The sequence below is a fragment of the Leucoraja erinacea genome, chromosome 7 (assembly GCF_028641065.1).
Source record: "Leucoraja erinacea ecotype New England chromosome 7, Leri_hhj_1, whole genome shotgun sequence".
NCBI lineage: Eukaryota > Metazoa > Chordata > Chondrichthyes > Rajiformes > Rajidae > Leucoraja > Leucoraja erinaceus.
The window spans coordinates 59,302,807-59,322,675 of NC_073383.1; the positions used below are offsets into that span (position 1 = coordinate 59,302,807).

Consider the following 19,869-nt stretch of genomic DNA (forward strand, 5'->3'; position numbering starts at 1 on the left):
AGGTGACATTATGAACGGTTTGTCTAGTGAGGCTATATGGGTGGAGCTGATGAACAAGAAAGGCATGATCACCTTGATGGGGGTGTACTACAGACCCCCAAATAGTCAATGGAAATTAGCAAATGTGCCGGGTGTTTGCAGACAGCTGCAGGTTAAATAAGGTGGTTGTAGTAGGGCATTTCAACTTTCCCAATATAGGCTGGGAAAATCATAGCGTGAAGGGTTTAGTTGTGGTGCAATTCCTCAAAAGTGTTCAGGATAATTTTCTTAAACAGTATGTGGAAGCCCCCACACGTGAGAGGGCAACGATGGATCTAGTACAGGGAAATTAGGAAGGGCTAGTTCATGAAGTGTGTGCAGAGGAGCCTTTTGGGACAAGTGACCACAGCTCGATTAGGTTTAAGATAGATATGGATCGGGATGGAGAGGGTCCACTTGTTAATATGCTCAACTGGGGTAAGGACAACATTGAGGGTATGAGAGAAGGTCTCGCTCAAGTTGACTGGAGTGGGTTAATTGAAGGGAAAGGAACATTGGCAAAGTGGGTTGTTTTAAAAAGTGTACTCAAGAGAGCTCAGGATGTGTACCTCCCCGTTAAAGTGAAAGGCAAAGCAGGCAAATGTAAGGAAGCTTGGCTGATGAGGGAAATTGAGACGTTAGTCAAAAACAAGAAGGATGCATGGGACAGGTATAGGCAGCTAGGGTCAAGTGCATCCCTGGAGGTGTTTCAGGAACTAAGGAGAAACTAAAAAAGGAGATCAAAAGAGAAAAAAGGGGCCAGGAGATAGCTCTGGCGGGTAGCATAAAAGACAATCCCAAACGTTTTTATAATACATAAGGGGGAAAAGGGTAACTGGAGAGAGAGTGGGGCCTAGGAATAAAACCAGTCACCTCTGTGTGGAGCCATAGGAGATGGGCAAGGTCCTCAATGAGTATTTCTCCTCTGTATTTACCAAGGAGAAAGCCATGAAGGCCACGCCCCTTCCGGTGGGAGGGGGAGGAATTATAATACCCGGAAGTGTGGGTGTGGCTCACTCTGCAAAATGGGGGAGGGAGAGGTCACCACTTTGTCTGAGCTGTGAATCAACTGAACACACTGAATGTCTACTGAACTGTGAGTGTGGTGTTTATCTGGTGTTTTGTGTGGTTTTATGGTGGTTTCACCCGGCTTGAAATGGTATGAACCTGCATTTGAATGTGGTTGCCTTGCACCCTGCATGAAATGGTATGAAACTGCATTTGAATTTGTTGGCCTTGCACCCTGATTGATTGGCATGAAATTGCACTTGAGTTTGGTGGCCTTGCACCCTGCTAGAAGTGGTATGAAACTGCACGTGAATTTGGTGGTCTTGCACCATGCTTGAAATGTTATGAAACTGCACTTGAATTTGGTGGCCCTGCACACTACTTGAAGTGGTATGAAACTACACTTGAATTTGGTGGCCTTGCACCCTGCTTCAAGTGGTACAAAACTGCACTTGAATTAGGTGGCCCTGTACCCTGCTTGAAGTGGTCAGAAGCTGCACGTGAATTTGGTGGCCTTGCAACCTGCTTGAAATGGCATGAAACTGCACTTGCATTTGGTGGCCTTGCACACTGCTTAAAGTGGCATGAAACTGCACATGAATTTGGTGGCCTTTCACCCTGCTTGAAGTGGCATGAAACTGCACTTGAGTTTGGTGGCCTTGCACCCTGCATGAAGTGGTAGGAAACTGCACTAGTCTTTGGTGACCTTGCACCCTGCTTGAAGTGGTATGAAACTGCATTTGAGTTTGGTGGACTTGGACCCTGCTTGAAGTGGTATGAAACTGCACGTGACTTTGGTGGCCTTGCACCCTGCTTGAAATGGTAGGAAACTGCATTTGATTTTGGTGGCCTTGCACCCTGCTTGAAATGAAATATCAAGGAACAGTCAACAGCCAGTCCACCAGCCGTTAGTGAGCTGCCAGCACATCAGGCTTGAGTGACTGAGCTGCCACCCCAAGAAACCTTTCGGCCCACAATACCCATACTAGTGCTCCAGAACCCCCGGCCACCAATATTGGAATTGGTGGAGAAGTAGAAAATTGCATTCAGGGGACCAGCCCTCCCGTGTGAACATGGGAGCCAACGGGTCCCACTTAGTCTAGTATATATATACATGTACCTTCTATATATAACTATATATACAATCGACAATAGACAATAGGTGCAGGAGCAGGCCATTTGCCCTTCGAGCCAGCACTGCCATTCAATGTGATCATGGTGATCATGGCTGATCATCCCCAATCAGTACTCCATTCCTGCCTTCTCCCCATATCCCCAGCGCTATTTTTAAGAGCCCTATCTTGCTCTCGCTTGAAAGCATCCAGAGGCAGAGGGCGGTGGAAGCATATATGATCCCTGTATTGTATATATGTATATATATATATATAAAATTAATTGTAATGTACAATGTAATAACAGATAGATTGGATTTCTTAAACTTTTGTGGATTGCTAATTGTTTTGTTGAACCAGATATGTAGTTTTAATTTCAGTAATGAGCAACCATGTCCCAATATAATTTTTTTGCAGATGGGCAGGAACATTTGGGTTAAGCATTTTTGAGAACTAAATTATCACTAACTCAGTTTATGGATATTAGCTTGAGACTTTACATCCAATCTCTCATTACACACTTCACATGATTATTATTAGATGTCACTTGGGAAGACTTATGAACCTAAACATACATTTAGGATCAAAATCCATAATGCTGCAATCTTAATTCAAGCCTTGTGAAATTATTTAATTTTTAATTTGGACATCATTATTTTGTTTTGAAATTGAACACATCAGCACAGGAACTGCTTGATCCTTCATGTGAATATTCATGATAATCCTGCTGAGTGATGGGCAGGGGAAGATAATTGCAGCCACAAAGTCTGCAATGTATTAAGATGGCACGGTTGCACAGCGGTCGAGCTGCTGCCTTTCAGCGCCAGAGATCCTTGTTCGACCCTGACTACAGGTGCTAGTCTGTACGGAGTTTGTATTTTCTCCCCGTGACCGGCGTGGGTTTTCTCCTAGATCTTCAGTTTTTTACCCACACTCCAGAGGCACGTACAGGTTTGTAGGTTAATTGGTTTGGTGGAAATGTAAATTGTCCGTAGTTTGGTAAGGGTAGTATTAATGTACAGGGATCATTGGTCGATGTGGACTCGGTGAACCGAAGGGTCTGTTTCTGTGCTGATTCTCTAAACTAAACTAAACAAAGTGCTGAAGTAACAGCTCAGGCAGCATCTCTGGAGAGAAGGGATAGGTGATATTTTGGGTCGAGATGCTTTGAGAAGGGTCTCAACCAAAAACCTCACCAATCCATGTTCTCCAGAGAAGCTGCCTGATCTATTTAATTACTCCCACACATTGTGTCCTTTTGTGTGTCAACCAGCATCTGCAGATCTTTTTATCTAGAAGAAAAGAGTGAGTGTTCCATCATTTTTATTTTCCCCTTCCGAAGTCCATGGGAAATATTGAATAAAGATCCCTTTTAATGCACAGTTATGCAGCCTCACCACCTGCATTTTCTGCCAAGATATTAAATTATCAACAACTTTAGAAATTAACTTGCTGCTCACAAACATCTACATTCTATGCAGGAATGTCTAATGTCCAGTATGCCCCAAGCCATCCAGCATTCATGGGGAATGAGAAGTATCAGATGCATGAATATATATATATATATATATATATATCATCATGTACTAACATTTGGTGCATGAAGCTTTAATTAAATTGGCAAATCATATTATATCCTTTAGAGTTCATTGAAAATTCATTGAGCTTTGCCATTTTGTGATTTAGTGACATAGGTTCTTGAATTATTTCATAAGAACATTGCAATTTTCGCTATTTTACACATTTCAATTTTCTGGTTTAATGTTAGAACCAGAACATTTCTGCTTTATACCTTTGCTGGGAGTATTCATATTCAACATAGAGGACAAATGGGAAAATGCATTGCAGTTTGTCAAACACATAAGCAACCACCCGCCACTTTGTAAATGCACGAGAGGCTGAAGGCACGCTGCTGTTGTGCAACATGAAGGGAAACAGCGCATGTACAAACTCTCACTGCAACCTGACAAGGCAAATTCAAATTTATGTTTTTGTATTTTGTTTTGAAATATCTTTGTATGGTCTGAGAAATGTTGGTTGTTTGCATGAGAATTTCATACGAATAAATAGTGGATAAATGAGAGTTTACTGTGATAAAGTGAAAAACCCTACACTGTTCTGAGTTATGGCAAAACCAGCAGCAGATTTGTTGTCAAGACTGCAGGTTTTTATTGTTTCTGAATTGCCTTAATGTTCAGAAGCTTTGTAAACCTATCAAAATTGTTCAGAAGATATCAGCGTCACTGACTGAATCTGAAAATTATTTTCCATTCAAAATGATGGCTGAATGGAATATATTGCCAGATTATTTTGGACTCCATGACCCTCTCTGACGCTAAGTGACTGGGCCTTGGGTATAAGAACATGAAGAATCATGGTTGAAACAGCCTGACCAGATTAAAAAATCAATTACATTGGAAACAACTTAAAGGACTGGAAATTAATAAAAGCATTAAATAAATTAAAGAAAAATAAATAAACTGTTCATCTCTGCTTGTCTAATAACTATTAAGATCAGCTATCATGTTCAGAAGTCCTTGGAGCAGAAAAAGGCCATTTGGGCCATCAAGTGTACTCCACTACATACAAACTAATTCCCCGGCCTTCACAACCATAACCCCTGACATCTTTACTACTCAAGAAACTGTCAATCTTTGCCTTAAAAATATCCATTGATATGACCTGCAGAGCCATCTGTGGCAATGAATTCCACAGATTCACCACCCTATGATTAAAGAAATCCCATCTCATCTAATTTCTAAAGGTACATCCTTTTATTCTAAGACTGTGCCCTGGGTCCTAGACTCTCCCACGAGTGGAAACATCCTTTCCACATTCACTCTATCCAGGCCTTTCACTATTCAGTAAGTTTCAATGAGGTCCTCCCTCATCCTTCTCAAGGATCATTTCAATTGACTTGCGCAAAATTGTGAGATCAGATGTGATGTGCCTCTGGCCTTTCTCTTCAGGATGGTCATGCTTTGCACCAGACTTAACACTGAGTCTAGCAACAGAGTGGATGACCTCCAGCTTTAATTGATCTCTGCATTGCACTCTGCAGGTATGGAATTTTCCCCTGAGGAGGATGGCATTGACTATTTTGTTACTGCAAATGATTAATAAGTTTTGGCTCATTAAACACAGATACAAGGCAATTTCCCCCAAAAAGCATTTAAGCATGAACAGAAAATTGACCTGAGAATATAAAACAAATAATGACCAGCACTCAGTTCACCCAAGTCTGTTCATACTAAGCACAAGATTATGGTCAGGATATACCATTTATTTATCTTTTGCTGCCTGCAAGGAAGTGGTGTGATGATAGGTAATTGATTAAAATCTTAACTCAGTTTTGGTTCTGCAGAATATTTCTGCAAATTTCTGTTTGTATGGCAGATATCCCAGATCCAATTATTTGCTTTTGCTTGGTGATTTTAAATTAGCTGTAAAAGAAGCTAAGACAAGATACTCCACCATTGATAGGTATGCCTCTACAATTAGAGATAAAGCTATGACTGGTAGCAAAGTGGCAGGGAGTACTCCACTGGGAAGTGTTTGTCTAACCTGTGTGAAAATCTGTAAAGAAAGCTGTTAAATGAACTCAACTGACAATTTGTTTGCTTGAACTTTTTTTGGAACTCATTCAAAACTGCTGTGTTGTTTGATCGGTAGTTAACAACTGCATGCTTGTCTTGTGGCTGTAAATGTTTTTTTTTTATCTGCAAATAAATCTGTTGGGTAATTTAGTCTGTTGAAAAAACAGTCAATGTGACGAAAACTAATTGTCTTCTGAGGTGACAGGGGCTTGTGATACAAATCCAGTGAGTAAATATTTAGAGGACTTAATGTTGAGATGTTAGAAGATATGGGGACCAAAGGGATTTCAATGCCTATGTGCAAAAATCAGTAACAGCTTGTATACTGGCACAAAAAAATCAAAAAGGTGAACTGAGGAGCTGTTTCAGTTTTGAGCATGATAAACCTTGGATGGGACATCAAACCATTTCTGTGAAATGGTTGATGACACTTTGTATAAACCTGATACATTCCTTTAAATTTGGAGATATAGTAGGTAATCTAGGATTAATGTTACAGAAACCAAAGATTCATACAGTATGAAAACAGGCCATTCACCCCAACTCTTTCACATTAACCCATGGGTTTACAAATATATTAGGTTGTTAAACCAACCTGCAAAACCCTAATCCTACCTCGACAATGGAGTACTATGGTTCACTTCTTGAACTATCATGGATTTGTTTCATTTTCTAATTATATTTTTGCACGAATGTCTTGCTTCTTTATGCAGTCGTCTTTCCTTTAGAAATTGTATGCGCAATTAATTTATAATTTATATGTAATTTATTTGTTTGGCTTTGTGCCTATGATGTTACTGTGAGCGAAGTTTCCATTGTACCTGTACCTCACTGTACGTGCATATAACAATCAACTTCACTTTCCGTTGCAACTGCAAGAAATGCAACACCTGTCCCTTCACCTCCCCCCTCGACTCCATTCAAGGACCCAAGCAATCGTTCCAGGTGCGACAAAGGTTCACCTGCATCTCCTCCAACCTCATCTACTGCATCCGCTGCTCTAGGTGTCAGCTGATTTACATCGGGGAGACTAAGCGTAGGTTGGGCGATCGTTTCGCCGAACACCTCCGCTCAGTCCGCAATAACCAACCTGACCTCCCGGTGGCTCAGCACTTCAACTGCCCCTCCCATTCCCAATCCGACCTCTCTGTCCTGGGTCTCCTCCATTGCCAGAGTGAGCAACAGCGGAAATTGGAGGAACAGCACCTCGTATTCCGCCTGGGGACCTTGCGTCCGGATGGCATTAACATTGAATTCTCCCAATTTTGCTAGCCCTTGCTGTCTCCTCCCCTTCCTCAACCCTCTAGCTGTCTCCTCCCACCCTCCCATCCGCCCGCCCTCGGGCTCCTCCTCCTCCCCTTTTCCTTCCTTCCCCCCCCCCCCCCCCCCCCCCCCCCCCCCCCCATCAGTCTGAAGAAGGGTTTCGGCCCGAAACGTCGCCTATTTCCTTCGCTCCATAGATGCTGCTGCATCCCGCTGAGTTTATCCAGCAATTTTGTGTACCTTCGATCTTCCAGCATCTGCAGTTCCTTCTTGATCACTTATATGAATCACAGTTTTCAGGTCTGGTCCATAGCCTTTTACACCTAAGTGATTCAAGTGCTTATCTAAATGCTCCTTAAATGCTGCCAGTGATCCACTCTTTTAAACTGTTTATTCCAGGGTGAAGGAAGTCCTCAAATCACCTCTAAATCTCACCCCCGTAGGCAAATCCATGTCGTCTTGTTTTATCGTTCTCTGACGTGGAGACCATTTTCTTGCAGTCTACCCTATCTTTCCACATTATAATTTTATATACCTCAATTGCTTCCCCGCATGCCTTCCTCTGTGCAAGGGAGAACAGACAAAGTTTCTCCAGTCTCTTCGTAATTTAATTGTTTCATCTCAGGCAACATCACTGTGAATCACGTTCACAAGTTATAGGAATAGAATTAGGGCACTTGGCCCATTGAGTCTACTCCACCATTCAATCATGGTTGATCTCTGCCTCCTCATCCCATTTTCCTGCCTTCTCCCCATAACCCTTGACACCCTTTCTAATCAAGAATTTGTCCATCAAGGCCTCAAAAATATCCACCGACTTGGCCTCCACAGCCCACTGTGGCAATGAATTCCACAGATGAACTACCCTCTGACTAAAGAAGTTCCTCCTAATTTCCTTTCTAAAAGGGCATCCTTTAATTCTGAGGCTATGACCTCTAGTCCTAGACTCTCCCACCAGTGGAAATATCCTTTCCACATCCATCTCATCTATGCCTTTCATTATTCTGTAAGTTTCAATGATGTCCCCCCTTAACCATCTAAACTCCAGCGGGTAGAGGTCTAATGCTGCCAAATGCTTATCATATGCTAACTCACTCATTCCTGGAATTCTTCTCTGCGCCCTCTCCAGCACTATAACAATATCCCTGTAGACACTGACCAGAACTGCTGCTGTACTCAAACTGAGGTTGGCCAAGGTTTTATAATATTGGACCATAACCGCCCTACTTATGTGTACAATGACCCGATTAATAAAGGCCTTTATCTGACCCACCTTCCTAACCATGTTATCTACCTGTGTTGCTACTTTTAACGTTTCATGGACATAGTCCAAGTTCCCTTTGATGCGCAGCTGCTTAATATTCCAGTACTCAATAATTTTAAAATAACTAAATGATTCATTTGGTAGATACAATAAAATATACAAACTAATTTAAGGGAATTCAGATAAGAAGACATCAAATTGATATTAAAAAATATGCTTTCTACAACTAAAATCAAGGAGTGATATTTCCAACACATTTCTGGAAATCACCCCTTAACTGCTTATCGTTATGGAGTAAATTGAGATCTAAATTATATAATTTTCTTAAGTCAGAATATTGCTTAAAATAAATTAAAGTGTGTAAAATAGAATGTAAAGCCACAATTCAACTGAATGGTTAAATGGTCTCAAATGGCTAAATGGCCTATTCTGGTTATTTTGCAGTCCAACTGATATCTGAGTTAATGGTTTGTGGGTCAGGGCCCACCTAACTGCAGCACTAATGCCATACATTGTCAGATATGACTTTTATAATATGATATATTGTAATGATAATGCACCATTGATGTTAAATGTCAATTAACACTATTTGAAGAGCAAGGGACGTGTCACAGTATTTTTCCCCAACACCTCTGACTCAATACCACCAAACACAGATACATTCATTGTTTTGGGCCTTAGGTAGATGCTGATTTATATTTACAGCTTCTGCATTATAGTAATATCTGTATTTCCAATTAAGTTGCAATTTTTAGTTAAATACAATTTAGACACCCTGTAGGTTCGAAAGGTCATTCTTTCATATTTTTCTCATAAAGATAATGCTGAGGCAATATCTTATGAATGTAAAGTCCAACTTGTTTAATTTACACAGGTTATTTTTTTGTTTTACTATGTGAAGGCATTTTCCTGTAAGACTTATTCATTTGTGGCACAAATAACTTTATAATGAGTATTTAACCACAAATTTTTAATGCTTTAATATTTAATTTCAGCTCCTGTCTGATTTCAGCAGCCAATATGCCTAAAGATGTTGCACTTCTGTTGAAGATCTAAAGGAGCGAAAGCATGACCAGATAGAGATGACTTACTGCCCTGCTCTGATCTGATCTCAGCCTACATTGTTCCAATAATGCTCAAGATAAGTTCAAATGATAGCATCTTATGTTTTTAACTATACATGTTACAGCCTTCTGAACTCAATGCTGAATTCAATAATTTTCGATAATGAGCTAGTCTTGCAACTTCAGTTATTTTAGTTTATATTGCTGGCAATATGCTTTGAGGAATTTAAATCTCTTTGTTAATTCCAAATAATGTTTTGTGATTCACCAAGATTCAACTTTGTTGCATCTTCCATTACCACATTACCTTTTGTCTTAACTATCCCGTCCTGCCTTCCATCCTTTCACAGACTTGGCCCTTTGTTCTTTCCTCCCCTTTCACCATCCCAGCATCTTGGGACCTGCTTAAGTCTAATCTTTTTCCAATTCCCTCTCCACTGATAGTGCTTGATCTGCTGAGAATTTCCAGTATTTTCTATTTATATTTATTATATTAAAATAGTCTGTCCCAAAACTGCTGTAGACATAAATGCTGGAGAAACTCAGCGGGTGAGGCAGCATCTATGGAGCGAAGGAAATAGGCAAAGTTTCGGGCCGAAACCCAAGGGCTTTTGGATACCTTCGATTTCCAGCACTTTTGTCTACCTTCGATTTTCCAGCATCTGCAGTTCCTTCTTAAACACCAAAACTGCTGTTATGGGAATGAATTACACAAGCATGCGATAGACTTGTTAATGCAGAAGGTGCAGTTTTTATGTTGATTAAAATTATTTTAAAATTGAAAAGAGAACCTGAATTCCATCAACTACCCCCCACTGGTGTTAAACAAAAACAGATGAAAAGTGATCCAACAGTGATGAAAGTCATAGATTTATTTTAACGTTTATAACAACTGAAGTGTACATGCTATAAACAGAGGAATATGCTTTGTGGAATTAAAATCTTTTGTTTGATTGCCAAAAATAGTTGAAAGAATACAAGTTTGTTAGCACTATTTTACTTTCTCTGTATCAAAGACCTATTAATGAGCACTAACATAAATCAAAGCTAGGTTTGTCACTTAGTGGGATTTGTGGACAAAGTATTTGTTTCAGGCCTTTTGGGCCCACTTCCTTAACTTTTTGCCAGTACATCAACAGCTACGTTGGCGTTATTTCCTGCAGTTACACTGAATTCATAATCACTGATTTCCATCCTATTCTTACCATCTCTGACTCTACCATTCCTTTGCCTGGAACTTTCTATCTCAGGGGACAGTTAGCAACAAATATCCATTACACATTCCCATAGTTATCTTGACTGTGCTTCCTTCCACTCTGCTGTAAGAGCATATCATTCTTCTAGATCCCCTGTCATGATACATGCTCCAGTGACAAGACTTTGCTGAGGTGCTTTCTCCTTCCCGAACGGTGACTACTGCCCACCATATCTGGCAAAGGCCTTGAACAAGTTTCATCTATTTCTGACATCTCTGGTCTCACACCCTCTGATCCTGGATTGGGCAAAAATAGAATTCCCCCAGATCTGCCTTGTAGCACAACAGCATCCGCTAGATTAATTCCAAAATCCACTGCACAGAATTGTAAGACAAGGAATGACCTGAAAGTTACAGTGATAAAATAAGTCAAAATGAATTTAGATTGTGACTTATATGATTGGTTACAAATGGCAACTGGATGCATAATTTCATGGCCATTCTTTGCCAGACTTTCTGTCAATTTTCAGACTTAGTTTCAAAGTGCATATTAACGCAGGTTTTCGCTTTTGGGTGCACCTGCTCCGATAACAGATCCCTCTGTGCATGTTACTGTGAATGGCCATTCGTTTTCAGCCAAGGTCGATACTGGTGCCTTCGCCAATGTTATGTCTATCAGCCTCTTCAAGCAGATCAGATCTGGTGAGAGAGTTCTTCCCAGTGACACCCGCCTTCATGCCTATGGGGGAGGTGTTCTGGTTCCTGTGGGGAAGGCAACGCTTATCTGCTTAGTCCTTGCGACCTCTCGGCCCCTCACTTTCCACCTGCTGGATTCTGACAACTTTACCCTGCTGGGCGCCCGTGCGTGCCAGGACCTCGGCTTGGTTTCCTTCCACCGCGGAATTCACCTGCTGCAGGCGCCCATGGACCCCCTGGGCGAATACCCCGACCGTTTTGATGACATTCTGGGCAAATTGCCCTGTGACTATAAGATTGTTGTCGACCCGAGTATCGACCCGGTGATTCGGCCGGCCCACCGTGTCTCCTTTGCAATGAAGGGCCGCGTAGAATCTACTCTGCGCGATATGGTGACCATGGGCATCCTAAAGGAGGTGAGCGCTCCCACCAGGTGGGTCTCCACCATGGTCGTCGCTGCCAAGAAGGACAAGAGCGAAATCCGGATCTGCATTAACCCAAAGGACCTGAACCTTGCCATCAAGCGCCCGCACTACCCCATGCGGACGGTGGAGGACGTCGCTGCACAGGTCGGTCCTGCTACTGTCTTCTCTGTCCTAGACACCAAGAGCTCCTTCTGGCAGATCCCTCTGGATGAACGCTCCTCATTCCTCACCACCTTCAGTACACCCTTCGGCAGGTTCCGTTTCCTCCGCATGCCGTTCGGGATCAACTCGGCTAGTGAGGTTTTTCAGCGCACCATGGAACAGCTGTTTGCTGGGTTACCGTGCGCTATCATCGTGGATGACATTCTGGTGTACGGGAGGGACGTCGCAGAGCACGACCTGCACCTCCGCAAAGTCCTCGACAGGGCTCGTGAGATCAATCTCAAGCTCAACCCGAAGAAGTGTCGGTTCCGAGTCCCGGAAGTCACTTACGTTGGCCATGTTTACACGGCAGGGGGTCTGAAGCCCGACCCCCAGAAAACATCAGCAGTCACCGAGATGCCCGCTCCTACTGACGTCCCTGGCCTGCAGCGCTTCCTGGGCATGGTCAATTACCTGGGTAAGTTCATACCCGACCTCAGCGAACTGAGTGCTCCCCTGAGGGAGCTGATCAAAAAGGACTCCGCATGGGTCTGGCTCCCGCATCACCAGTCGGCGTTCGTGGCTCTGAAGTCAAAACTCGCACACACACCGACTCTTAAATTCTTCGATCTGCACAGACCCATTGTCCTCACTTGCGATGCCTCGCCTGCCAGCGCACCCGTCTCCTCCCGCGGTTCTCCTCCTGCTACTGTCCCTTCACCGCCTGGCTTTCCAACCGATGTCCCTGCTGCTGTCCCTTCTGCACCTGCCGTGGAAGGAGAGTGCGGTTTGCGCACCCGCTCTGGCCGGTTGGTCAAGCCGCCTGTCCGTTACGGGGAGTTCGCGTAGTTTTTAACTGTTCCCGGTGCGGTTTGCAATTTTAACGTATGAGCCGTGGTCGCTCTGTGTATTGCCATGTACTGTCATGCTTTTGTTTCTAAGAGGAGGGATGTAGATCAGTGCATGTTCCTTTAACATAGTGACCTCCCCACCACTAACCACTCCCCATTGTCTCCAGTATAATTGTAGTGTCCCCACCTCTAGCTCGCTCTCTAGCTCCAGTGATGACCACGGACAGCTATTGCATAGTGTGTATTAGTGAATGTAATAAACAGTTATAGTAAAATACTCTGTGTAGAATCAAGTCATTTTACAAACTCCACTATTCAAACACACGTGCAGAAATTCTAAGTTTTGGTTCTTTTTCATCGACATATAAAAGTAGTTTTCCCTCCATTTGTTTTGCAATATACCGTGTATCTGATGGTTAAAATACTACTGGGGCACTTTTGTATGAATCCAGCACGAAATTATTTAAAAAAAACAAATAAACATACAGCTATTTACTACTTATCCACATCAGTAAGAAATAAACCAGTCTACCATTAAAATTCCCTGTAGAGCAATTCAATTTTTTATTTTAAATTGTTACCATCTGTCCAGCGTAGTAAGCTTCTTCTAAATATAGAAGCATACAAAATAACAAAAATGTTGCAGTAAAACTGATTAAAGTTAAAACTACAGTAAATTAATGCTTGTCTGTGACAACATTTAAATAATTTTGTTGATACGAGTAAAGATGCCAAGTTGCTTTAAAGAGAAACCCAATCTAGGTTCATGAAAGGTCTGGACAGAACTTTTTTTAGCCATGGTAGAAATGTCAAAGATTGAGAGGGGCAAAGTTTAAAGGAGATGTACAGGGTTAGTTTTTTTATTTACACAGAGAATGATGGGTGCCTGCAACATGCTGCCTGGGTGGTGACGGAGGCAAATACCATACAAGAGGAGCTATGTTTAATATGACTTTGTATTCAGCTTGGACATTTTGGGCCAAAGGGCCTGTTCCTGTGCTGGACTGTTCAATGTTTTATGAACAAATTTGTGAGTAAGCCACACACCTGCAATAATGTGAGAATGTCAGAGATACGCTGCAGTTTTGGAAACATATATGAAAAATAATACAAAGCTCTTCGACTGACAAATTGCACTAAACATGAGATATTGTGCCATTTGCAAATTGAAGTCCAATTCTAAAATGTAATTCTGTTAACTTCAATGGAATTGATTTTTATAAGTGGGTTCAATGTGCAGCTGTGCAATATTATTGTACTGCCAACTTTGCAGGTGATAAACTATCACTGGAGAAAGGATAACCTGGATGCCTAACAATTGTTTGTTTACATTTCCCATTGTTCCCTTTTGCAGCGATTTCTTTCTTTTAGTTAACACTCTGCTTTAGTCACCTCTCTGCTCTCTCTGCCACTGTTATTGCTTAAATGCTTATCAAATTTTTTACCGTTCAAATAAAAAAACATTGACGTCAAATGTCTCTCAAACCGACTGTCTATGTCCATGATATTTTTACATATTTTAATGTTGAGCCAAAGGGCCTATTTCCATGCTGTATAACATAATGATACTATGATTCTATGAATGAAAGTTCCTATGGCAGGAGGTTCTCTAAATTGACACAATAAATTAATAAGAGCTTTGATATGAAATTTACACTGCCTCAAAAATGATTGGAATTTCAGCATAAAATGATAGAAACGCATGGCAGTCATCCAGCATCTGTAGAAATGCAAACAAATTAAAATTTCCCTTTGAACTAAATTGATCAATCTCTACTCACAAAACAGATGAAACATATTGACCTGTGCTATCACATGCTACAGTGAGAAGGTATTCTCTATAAGAGCAGCGGGATTAAAATAAACATTAGTTTTTAGAATCTAACCTTTCCAAAGCATGATGCCAGGAAATCTGTTTGTCTGCATGAGATTAACTTGCAAATCATTTAATGTGTTTCTAAATTGAATCACTATCAATGATACCTTTCCTCCAATAATTCTGCAATATCTATTATTAAATTGACAATTGACAAGTCTGTGTGAATACGATTAAATCAGATGGAATTATATTGGTCTTCTATTCTCCCAGTATTTAGTCTTGGTTTATGCATTGCAGTGGTTTAGAATGATCACAATGTTTGCCTAAAATTATTGTACTTCCTTCGAAGGCCTTGGAAGTTTGGCGTGTCCTAACAACCATCACCAACTTCTACAGATGCACAATAGAAAGCATTTTTTTCAGGATTAATCGCAGTATGGTTTGGGAACAACTCAATCCAAGACCGCAAGAGATTGCAGATATTTGTGATGTGGCCCAGACAATCATGCAAACCAACCTCCCTTCCATTGACACTGCCTCGGCAAGGCCACCAGCAGAATCAAGGAACAGTCTCACCCTGGTCACTTCTTCTCCCCTCTTCCATCGGACAAGAGGTAAAGAAGTTTATAAACACATACCTCCATATTCAGGGACAGTCTTTTCCCAGTTGTTATTAGCTAACTGAACCATGCTCTCACCATCTAGGGAGTGGTCCCAAACAGTAATCAACCTGGAGACCTTCTAACTATCACTAATCAGACTTTACCTTGCACTAGACGTGATATCCTTTATCCTGTATCTGTACACTGTGGATGGCTTGATTATAGTCATGTATAGACTTTTCACTGACTGGAGAGCACACAACAAAAAAAGCTTTTCGCTGTACCTTGGTACACGTGACAATAATAAACTAAACTAAGCTATTATATCCACAAAAGAATAGATCTAAAATAATATAGTACAAAAGCAAGCCTTTATTCAATGAATGGTTTCTGTACAGTGGGTTTTGAGAATGGAATTAATTCGAAGGTGGGAAAAAAAATTACATCTCAGAAAAAAAATCATGGCATATATCCTCGACAATCAAAAGGCTTAGAGGGTATGGTGTATACCCGCACATTACAATGATCGTTGGAGTTGTAACTTCAACCCTTGATTGAGAAAGCTCTTCCCTTGCTGCACGTGAAGTAAAGTGGTTATAAGGCAACGGAATCATCCAACCACAACCAGTGAGCAGTGGTGAACTACTACCTACCTCATTAGTGACCCTCTGACTAGCCTTGATTGGACTTGCTGGCTTCAGTTTGCACTAAACATTATTCCCTTATGATGTATCGAAACACTGTAAATGACTCGATTGCAATCGTGTTTTGTCTTTCTGCTGACTGGTTAGCATGCAACAAAAGCTTTTCACTGTACCTCGGTACACGTGACGATAAATTAAACTAAACTAAAGCATGTCATTGATGGGTAACGTAACGAGTGTTTGAGTTTTACTTTGGGTCCAGATTTAGACAATGGGAAGACAGCAAGAATGCAATATTAAAGAGGAGAATCTGTCACGACCAAATGGAATTAAAGGAGCAAAAGGCCTAATTTGGTTATTTTCCATAGGTTTCATTGCTAGGTTTGGCATTGTACCTTGCCAAAACTAGATTAACTCCCCTGTCATAATTCTGAACCGAATACATCTCTAAATACTACAACAGCTTTTATTTTAAGACTGCCAAGTTATAAGCAGTACCCTGCATCTGTAAGTTAGTTCTGCTGGCTTTTATAAAAGGGAATTCTGCATGGAGAATAAAACTTATATTCATTACTATTTTGTATGTTTTGTGGTACCAATCAAGAACAAATCCTTCTATCTTCCCCTCAAGCACATTATTTTAACAGAATCCCATGTTTCCACCTGTTCTGCCACTCCAGAAAATTAAATTAATCCAAGTTATATTCAATCTGCACATCGACTTAGTCTGGCTAGGCCTCTTTATATTGTTTGAAATGAATGAATACAATTACCTGCCATGTTCAATTTCATGCCATTGGCAAATTAAAAAAACTTATAAAAATGAGAAATGAATGGCTAGGCCAGATACATTACCTCCGATTATTCCTCATCAAAGAAACAAATTATTGTTTCATGTGCATAAAATAGTTCAACCAGTTGACATTACCGCACAAAAAGCTGAATTATTTTCCCTCGGTAGTGTTTTGAGGAGAAACAGTTCATGGAATTGATCCTAACATGTGTGAAATTAAACTTATACTTCAGAAAAAGATTCTTATTTGCCAAATGTTCTTACAACTAAATTTAACTAAGCTTATTTCCTGCAATAATTCTTGGTTGCTGTAAATTGCACCTTTGTAAGTTTTAATTCACAAACTAGACCAAGTGCAGACCCGTTGGGTCTGTTCCCCGATCGTGCGGTTGAGGGGGGCACGTGGCGTCACACACTTTAACCACCCCGCCTCCACACACACTAACTACCCCCCCCCCCTAACCACCCCCCCCGCACACTACGTTGGATTTGCAGTGGGAGGGAGGGAGGGAGGGGGTAGAGGGAAGGAGGATGAACTCGGTGAGTGGGTGGCTCGGACGGGGCCGATCTCGGGCGGTGTGGAGAGCATCGGCAGCTCTCGTGTGACGATTCCCCGTGTCCCTGCGATCAACGGAGGAATTTTAGGTTTACCCCCCCCCCCCCCGACACATAACCCCCCCATGTTGTGACCTCCGATGACCTCCAAATCTGCGGATCGTTTTGAGAACGGGGGGGGGGGGGGGGGGGGGGGGGGGGGGGGGGTGGGTTGGGGGCGGGCGTGGGAGGGTCCAGCTGCGGGAGGCGAGGTACTTGTGTTGGGCGCGGGGCTTTAGTCCACAGTGGCAGGGGCGGGGCCAGGATGCAGGTGGGCCTGGATTGGTCGGCATGTGGGCATTGTGACATCAGCAGCTTGTAAGTGCCGTTTAAAAAATGAGTTTTGTGATCAATTTTATTCAAAATCTGGGGAAATAATTGACCAAGGAGTGGATTTATGGTCTCATGTTAAATCCCTACCGAAATGGTAAAAATCTCTGGTGGCTGGTGGAGAGCCACACACACATAGACATTCACACACACACACACACACACACACACACACACACACACACACACACACACACACACACACACACACACACACACACACACACACACACACACACACACACACACACACACACACACAGTTTTAAAAGTATACTAGACCAAGTGCAGACCCGTTGGGTCTGCTCCCCCAATGGTGTGATCCCCCAACCCAATATTCCACCATGCACCCGTCTCCTCCAACGGAACTGAACCCGTTCCCAAATGTAAGATTCCAGCACTCCCCTGCCTCCCTCAGCAGTGGATTTAAAAAAAAATCCAATTTCACCTTCCCTGCCTGCTGCAGCAGTTCCAATTGCAATACCAATTGGCCCTCCCCCTCCTGTTGAAGCACTTGCTGTGATATCCCATTGAGGTGAAAAGTTCAGAGTGTTCCTGTCTTGCAACTTTGTTTTGAAGTGTGTTGGAAGCTGATAGGAAAAGCAGTGAATCAAAAGGAAGAAAGGCAGCCGGCAGCCGGATGGACGGACGGCAGGCGGCAGCCACAGACTTTTATATGATAGATAGATAGATAATAATAGATAGATAGGTTAGATAGATAGATAGATAGATAGATAGATGTATTTCTTTTACATACAGCACAAAATATTACAGCTCTGGAAGTCACGATTATGGAATAAATTCAAACTTGAAAATAATTAATGTTTGAATTACCAACAGGTTGTCTTTGATTCATAAAAAGATTCTTGATGTTGCTTCCATCCAGGTTTGCTGAGCTGATGTTGTTTCCATCGATCCAATAGAGTGTCCTGTAAGAGAGGAAATATCATACACAATGTAAATTTCAAAACTAACGTGCAGGTCATTATTATAACTCTCTGAAATACAATAGACAATAGGTGCAGGAGTAGTCCATTCGGCCCTAAGAGCCAGCACTGCCATTCAATGTGTTCATGGCTGATCATCCCCAATCAGTAATCCCTACACTTTGTTTCCTGCCTTCTGCCCATATCCCCTGACTCCGCTAACTTTAAGAGCCCTATCTAGCTCTCTCTTGAAAGTATCCAGAGAACCGGCCTCCACCCCCCTCGGAGGCAGAGAGTTCCACACTCGCAACTCTCTGTGAGAAAAAGTGTTTCCTCGTCTCCGTTCTAAATGGCTGACCCTTATTCTTAAACTGTGGCCCCTGGTTCTGGACTCCCCCAACATCGGGAACATGTGTCCTGCCTCTAGCCTGTCCAAACCCTTAATAATCTTATATGTTTCAATAAGATCCCTTCTCATCATTCTGAATTCCAGAGTGTACGCACCCAGCCGCTCCATTCTCTCAGCTCATGACAGTCCTCGCCATCCAGGAATTATGCTTTGTAAAACCTACGCAGCACTCCCTAAACATTACCCAAGAATGTGCTTCCCCCCTCATCTTTTAGGGGACCAAAACTGTACACTGTCTCCACATGTGGTGTCACTAGGGCTCATACAACTGTAGACCCCCTCTTTGAATCTTCTATACTCAACTTTCTCTTGTTATAAAGACCAACATGCCATTTGCTTCCTTCACTGCCTGCTGTGCCTGCATGCTTAGTTACATTGACTGATGAAGAAGGACCCCCAGATCCCATTGTACTTCTCCTATTCCCAACTTGACACCATTTGGAGAGAACTCTTCCTTCCCATTTTTGCTACCAAAGTGGATAACCTCACATTTATCCACATTAAACTGCATCTGCCATGAATCTGCCCACTCACCTAACCTGTCCAAGTCACCCTGCATTCTCATAGCATCCTCCTCACAGTTCACTGCCATCCAGCTTTGTGTCATTTGCAAATGTCACTTTGAATCAATTCATCTAAATCATTGATGTATATTATAAATAGTTGTGGTCCCAGCACCGAGCCTTGCGGTACCCCACTAGTCACTGCCTGCCATTCTGAAAGGGACCAGTTAATCCCTACACTTTGTAAATTCCTGTGTGCCAACCAATTTTCTACCCACGTCAGCACTCTATCCCCAATGTGATGTGCCCTAATTTTGTCCATTAATCTCCTATGTGGGACCTTATCAAAAGCTTTCTGAAAGTCCAGATTCACGCCATCCACTGGCTCTCCCTTATCCATTTTCCTAGTTACATCCTCAAAAAATTCCAGAAGATTAATCAAGCATGGTTTCCCCTTCATTAATCCATGCTGACTCGGACCGATCGTGATACTGCTATCGAAATGTGCAAGCTATTTCATCTTTTCAACTATTATTTTTCTCTTCACATACCTAAATAAGCTTTTAGTATCCTCTCTCTGTATTCTTTGGCTATCTATCTTCATTACCTCACCCTT

General features: G+C 42.1%; 1 protein-coding gene across 1 annotated transcript in view; it reads right to left on the minus strand.

Annotated features, from left to right (window-relative positions):
* LOC129699151 (low-density lipoprotein receptor-related protein 1-like) overlaps nt 1-19,869 on the minus strand; it is an 877,455-nt gene that overhangs the window by 482,856 nt on the left and 374,730 nt on the right. The window contains exon 25 of the mRNA XM_055638819.1: nt 18,250-18,344. Within this exon, the coding sequence (XP_055494794.1) occupies nt 18,250-18,344 (95 nt within the window). The remainder of the gene's footprint in view (nt 1-18,249; nt 18,345-19,869) is intronic.